The sequence below is a fragment of the Terrapene carolina genome, unplaced genomic scaffold, assembly GCF_002925995.2.
Source record: "Terrapene carolina triunguis isolate 2854851 unplaced genomic scaffold, T_m_triunguis-2.0 Scaffold147, whole genome shotgun sequence".
Taxonomy (NCBI): Eukaryota; Metazoa; Chordata; order Testudines; family Emydidae; genus Terrapene; species Terrapene triunguis.
In genome coordinates, this window is record NW_020664498.1 from 7,283,078 (window position 1) to 7,290,046 (window position 6,969).

The 6,969-nt window shown below is 48.0% G+C and overlaps 1 protein-coding gene across 1 annotated transcript in view; it reads right to left on the minus strand.

Moving 5' to 3' along the window:
- The window catches only part of LOC112106615 (disintegrin and metalloproteinase domain-containing protein 8), an 85,875-nt gene that overhangs the window by 39,962 nt on the left and 38,944 nt on the right, over positions 1 to 6,969 (minus strand). The window contains exon 7 of the mRNA XM_026653718.2: positions 5,773 to 5,838. Coding sequence (XP_026509503.1) covers positions 5,773 to 5,838 — 66 coding nt within the window. The remainder of the gene's footprint in view (positions 1 to 5,772; positions 5,839 to 6,969) is intronic.

Sequence of the window (6,969 nt, forward strand, 5' to 3'; positions counted from 1 at the left end):
TTCTCCTTGTTTTAAGATCCAAGGGGGTTTGGATCTGTATTCACCAGGAGTTGGTGAAAGGAAGGAGGGGGGAAGGGTCAATTTCTCCTTGTTTAAGATCCAAGGAGTTTGGATCTGTATTCACCAGGGAATTGGTGAAAAGTTTCTAAAAGCTTCCCAGGGAAGGGAATGGTGGCAGCGGACCAAAACTAAGCTGGTAGTTAAGCTTAGAAGTCCTCATGCAGGCCCCCACACTTGTACCCTAAAAGTTCAAAGTGGGGATACAGCCTTGACAACCCCGCCAGCAGCAGCACAGAAGTAAGGGTGGCAATACCATACCATGCCATCCTTACTTCTGCGCTGCTGTTGGCCGTGGCTCTGCCTTCAGAGCTGGGCTTCCGGCCAGCAGATGCAGCTCCCTGACCGCTCAAGTCTAAAAGGCAGCGCCGCTGCCAGCAGCGGCACAGAAGTAAGGGCAACAATATTGTGACACCCCCCCCCCACAACTCCTTTTTTGGTCAGGACCCCTACAATTACAATACCGTGAAATTTCAGATTTAAATATCTGAAATCATGAAATTTACGATTTTTAAAATCCTATGACCGTGAAATTGACCAAAATGGACTGTGAATTTGGTAGAGCCCTACCCACAGTGGTGTCTCTGTGTGGGCGGCGTATACAGCCCCAAGGACCTTAAGGTAGCCCTGGAATCCTTAAAGGAATGCACGGTTTCATTAGTCTTGTCTGAAAACAAGGTCCGGCCATCAAAAAACAAGTCCTCAATCGCTTGCTGGACATCCAAAGCGATCCCAGAGTTTTGGAGCCAGTAAGTCCTCCTCATAGTAATCACAGAGGCCATCACCCTGACTGAGGTGTTGCAACATCAAGGGTGGACTGCAGTGATGTCTTGGCCATCAAGCAACCCTTGGCGACAAATGCCCCAAACTCCTGATGAGAGGCCTCAGGCAACTTGTTTGGACATAGCCGACCAATTGAGAAAGTCATATCTGGACAGCAAAATTTGCTGATTCGCGATCGTTATCTGTAATGACAATGAGGTATATATCTTTCTGCCCAAAAGATCCAGCCGCTTAGAGTCTCTGTCCTTTGGTGTGGACTTGAACCAGCCCTGCTGGGCTCTGTCATTCATTGCAATGACCATCAGGGAGTTTGGGGCCAGATGGGAATAGAGCCCTTCATATCCCAGTACAGGCATGAAATAGCGCTTCTCCAAGCACTTAGCCACCAGCGATACTGAGGCCAGAGTACCCTAGATGTCTCTCGCAGGTTCGACGACTGCATCATTTATTGGAGAGTGCACCCTCCCAGGAACAGAGGGCTGGATAATTGTCCACGAGTTTGTGGGTATTCTCCCGGAGAAACTCCATTTGAATAACCAGGGGTGAGGCCACCTGGTATGAAAGGTCTTGGTATGCCTTAAAGCTCTCTGGGGTGGAAGGGGAGGATGAACCTGGCAGCATCGTTTAGTACAGGGATGAGGACAAGGACCTTGGCTGAGCCACAGCTGGGTCCTGCTCCTGGAATAACATATCCGGATTGGGAAAGTCCAAAGGCTCCAAAGGAAGGGGAGCTGTGGGAGCCTGAGCCTGCGGCTGATCTGCAGCCACCAATGCAGAGCTGATGGGTGATCTCACCTTTGACCAGGACGATGAACGAGACCTCCAGGAGTGAAGAGTGTCCCAGTGAGGCCAGGGGGCCTCTGGTCTGGGTAAGGCATTGGTGGCCAGTAGGCGCCAGGCCAGAGGCCTCCATCCCAGCCTCAGGGCACATGCCAACCCTGGTAGCTGCACTGGTCCACTGGTAGCCTTCAGAACTCCTCAGGTGAAGGGGAGGGGGAGGATGACGATCCCGACTCTGAAGCGGAGGAGCCCTGGGATCTATGGGACATAGGTGGAGCAACCCTGGAGGGAACCAAAAGGTGATCTGACTCATCCATCGCCCAGAATGAGATTGGACTCGGCGCTCCCGATGAAGCCGGTATCACTAGTACCAAATACGTCAGTACCACAAGCAAGGTTGGTCCCGGAGCAAACAGTAGTACTGGAGCACCTGAGTGCCTCGATGTCGAGCGTGGTGACAGCTGCTATGGACGCATCTGCGGCATTGATTGCACCAGTGCTGAGGAGGGTATCAGTACTGAGGTACCCCGTACTGAATCTGGTGCATCTGAGTGCAGTGCTGAGGGGCCCAAGGGTTCAGAGGCGCGCTCCATCTGTGGGGCTACTGAAGGCACCACTCTTGCAAAGTCTTGGACCAGAGGCAAGGATGGGACTGAAATGCAGAGTAGGTCCGCTGAAGCCTGGTATGCCGATGTCACAGATATAGTGGGTACCAGTATTGCTCCTATCAGCACCGGACTCAACGGACGCCTGGCAGCCAGAACTGGAGTTGACAATACAGGGGTTCTGCCCTCCCTACTTGGTGCCAAAGGAGGATCAGAGGTACCCGCACCATCCTGTGTGCTGGAGCCAGTCCTGTGCCAGCCTGAGCTCTTAGGGGAGGCAGAAGAGTCGCCCCACAACCTGCAGCACTCACGATTGGTCTTATGAGAGGTCTTCTTTTGTGCCAATGATGGAGAACGGCTTCTGCACCTCATTGGAGAGGCGCCTGCCCCGAACAAGAAGCAGCAGCATTTTCCAAGCTTGAAGGTGATCTGCGGCCCGAGTAGGGCCTTGGTGCTGGGTCAGGCTGCATGGCCTGTTCAAGCAGGTGCTGTTGAGGCAAAGGTCCCGTGCCACCTGAGTCCTCTTTTTAAACGATCTACAGATCGAACAGCACGTTTTAAGGTGGGATTCGCCAAGGCAGAGCAAGCACTGTGGGGGGAGGCGGAAGGGCACTCTTAGGGATCGCCTCCCCACATGAAGGGCAGTGCTTGAACCACTGTGAGGGCATCACCAGAGAGCACTACCACTACATTCTATAGCTTTCTTCTTTTTTTTATTTTACTAACAAACACTAACTGACTAACTGTACAACAAACTAGGCTAAGAAAGGATAAATGCAAAGTTGTGAGACAACAACCACACAGAGCTCCCATTCCACACAACAGGCGGTGAGAAGGAACTGAGAGGGGTCAGGGTGGCGCCACCACACATAGCCAGGGGACGGGCTACAGACACAAGGCACGAGAGCCGCCACACTATAGGTACTGCTAGGCAAAAGTCTCTGGCTCCGGTGCTCAGGGAGCTCACACACCTACTTGGAATACATGTTTGCATCTACTCGAAGAAGAACTTGTATTGTCCATGAGAGGGCTGGACAGTATAGGACATACATTTATGGAGGCGAATCTGGGACTGTGGGTATGTTGGGGTCACCCTGCAGAATAACCAAGGCTGATGAGAGCCAGAATGTGGCAGGCAGGCTGCAATTGCACACAGACACTCAGGGTGTGGCTTGCATGCTGGAGGGCTATTTATGGGCGGCCCAGGTGGAAGCTCTTTTAACAGGGCATTGTAGGGCACCCAATGTTGCAGAGCAGGGATGACACAGCTGCTCACTGGTCTGGATTGTGCCCTGGTATGTCACAATGATTAAAGACAATTGCATTGTAATTCCAAACGAAATGAGAGGAGAAATCCTAAACCTCATCCATGAAGGACATCAAGGATTAACTAAATGCTGTGAATGGGCCGACCAGTGTGGTAGTTGGGCATCAGCAAGGACATAAAGAATAAAATATCTGCATGTGAACATTACAGAACTAACACAAAGTACCTGTAATAACAACACCTCTGACAGACAGACCTTGGAAGAGACTAACTGCAGATTTATGCAAATTCAGAAGACAGCATTACCTGGTCGTCATGGCCTATTTTTCCAGGTATATAGAAATAGCGCACTTGGAAGACATAACATGTTGCAGTGTTATAGAGAAACTGAAGTCCATTTTTGCTCATTTTGGTATTCCAGAACAACGAGTGGTGGACAATAGACCACAAATCACTGCAGGGGAATTTAAGTAATTCCAAATGAAATAAGAGTTTGATCCCATTACTAGCAGCTGCATTACCCACAAGCGAAGGGAGAGGCTGAGAAAATTGTACGGACAGCCAAGAAAATCATACAGCAGGAAGATCCATTTCTTATTCTTCTGAGTTACAGATCAACACTGATAACATATAGTCCAGCACAACTCCTGATGGGAAGATAACACAGAACTATTGGTCCAACTTTGGAAAAGAATGTATCCCGACGAAGAGAGTAGCCAAATCAGATAAAAAGGCAAAAAAAGCTTACAAACACTTTTATAACAGATATCACTCAGTTAGGAAACTGCCCCAGGTCTAGACCCTGGTGACCATGCATGTGTCAAGCTGGATGCAGAAAAAGGATGGACAGCTCCAGCTGTTATAAAGGAAAAGAACTCATTGCCCAGATCATATGTGATCGAGACCGACAGTGGAGAGTTCATCAGAAAACACAGACATCTCCAATTTATTCCTCAGAAATAACAAACAACAGAGCAAACTCTAGAAATAGCAGATGCAGAACAAGATGATGACGACTCAAAGATTCCAAACAGACCAGAGACAGTCGTTGCAACTAATGGACAGCCAGATGACCATGTTATTACACATTCAGGTTGTGTAATTAGAAAAACAGTACAATTCAAAGACACTTAGCAGACTGATGCGTACTGAACTTCAAAGAGAGTGTGATAGTGTAAATATTGTAAATAGAAGGCATGTAGAAGTTAAAGGGGGAGATGTAATGGAATGGTAAACTGTATTATACTGTTCAGCCACAAGTGGTGGCATGTATAACATACCTTATGTAAGCTCACAACAGCCATTTCCTGGCAGTGCATTAAAGGTTCTTGTACTGAACAGCTCTGGTGTCTCTCTCTGGGAGGGAAGCTCTATAGCAAGTCCATATCTGGTACCGAAACCAGACCTGCTAATTGGAGTCTTGTAACCTACCATATACAAGTAGAACAAGGAGGACTTGTGCCACCTTACAGACTAACAAATTTATTTGAGCATAAGCTTTCGTGGGCTAAAACCCACTTCATTGGATGCATGCAGTGGAAAATACAGTAGGAAGATATATATACACAGAGGACATGAAAAAATGGGTGTTGCCATACTAATCAGTAATCAGTTAAGGTGGGCTATTATCAGCAGGAGAAAAAAAACTTTTGTAGTGATAATCAGGATGACTCATTTCCAACAGTCGACAAGAAGGTGAGAGTAACAGTGTGTGTGGGGGGGAAATTGCATGGGGAAGTAGGTTTTACTTTGTGTAATGACCCATCCACTCCCAGTCTTTATTCAAGCCTAATTTAATGGTGTCAAATTTGCAAATTAATTCCAATTTTGCAGTTTCTCGTTGGAGTCTGTTTTTGAAGTTTTTTTTGTTGGAGTATTGTGACTTTGAGGTCTGTAATTGAGTGAACAGGGAACTTGAAATGTTCTCTGACTGGTTTTTGAATGTTATAATTCTTGACATCTGATTTGTGTCCATTTATTCTTTTGCATAGAGACTGTCTGGTTTGGCCAATGTACATAGCAGAGGGGCATTGCTGACACATGATGACATATATCATATTGGTAGATGTGCAGGTGAACGAGCCTCTGATAGTGTGGCTGATGTGATGCTCAAATAAATTTGTTAGTCTCTAAGGTGCCACAAGTACTTCTTGTTCTTTTTGGTGATACAGACTAACATGGCTAGCACTCTGAAACCGTATACAAGTAGTACATGACAGCTGCTGCATTTCATCCACAGCAGTGGAGAATGAAATGCTGGTCTCAGCCTGTTCCCCTTACCTCTGCATTGTCCACGACCAAGACCAACTCAACGTATCGGGTCCCTTTCTGAAATGGAGCCGATTTCTGAAAGTCAAAAGCAAATGCCATGCAGGATTTGAATTCCATCTCTGATAGTTCTGAGCACAAGCAGTGCATGAGCCATGTTCTCACAGGGACACCTTCCTTCATATGTGTTGTATTCTGGAACACTGCCTAGCTGTTTCTGGGTGACTTATTTTAGCTGCTAAACTTGTTGGTGCTGGTTTGCTTTACAACTTCTGCCTCCCACTCTAAACTGCAGAAACAGTGTCCCAAATTCCCAAGCAGCCACAAACCCTATGGTCAATATGGTTTAGCTCAAGGGGTACATACCATTCATGAGTAGTCTCAAGTTTCTTGTTTCTTTCACTAGTGGTTCAGTATACAGTAACTTAGTCTATTAGAATGAATTTTCTCAAAGTCCCTGGGCTAAAAATTCTGGGGTTTGTACTGCAAACACTTCCTTATAAACTCTTTCTATACAATTCCCAGGGGATGCTAAAACAATAAGCTAAATTATGAGGAATGACACTTGCACGGAGCCTGAAACAGTAGCTCAGAGAGGATTCAGCTCAATGGAGTGTAACTCTGAAACCTAGGGATGACAGTTGAAATGTAAATTTCAATGCGAAGATAATTAATCGTGTCACTGCTGATCATTTCATCAGAAACACTTGGCCAACGTCCTTACCCTACCAACCCAAACTGACTCCAGGAGCCCAAAACCCCAACTGATCCCACCTCCAGCCTCCTCTGTGATGCAGGTGGGAGCTGTCAGTAAAAAACACATGGCATTTTGAAGTGGAATGTCTTCTTATGGACTATCTGCATCGCGATAGCACCTAGCCCCTCAGTCTGGGTCAGGGCACCAGCGATGGATGCTGCACACATTGGTAATAAAAGGGCAATCCCTGCACCAAGAGCTCACAATCCAGGGAGAGAAAAATCAACAAACCAAGGGGTGGGGAAGAACAAGGTAGGAGGGAAGCCACCCTAGCACACCCACTGCTCCCGGGTGCTTTGCGCAGGTCATAGCAGAAGGCAACGGCAGGCAGGGCCGGCTCCAGGCACCAGGCACCCAAGCTGGTGCTTGGGGCGGCACCTGGAGGGGGGCGGCGCGGCGCTCCGGCCGCCGGGGAGAGCGGGGCCACAGCCGGGCTCGCCGCCCTCCCCCCC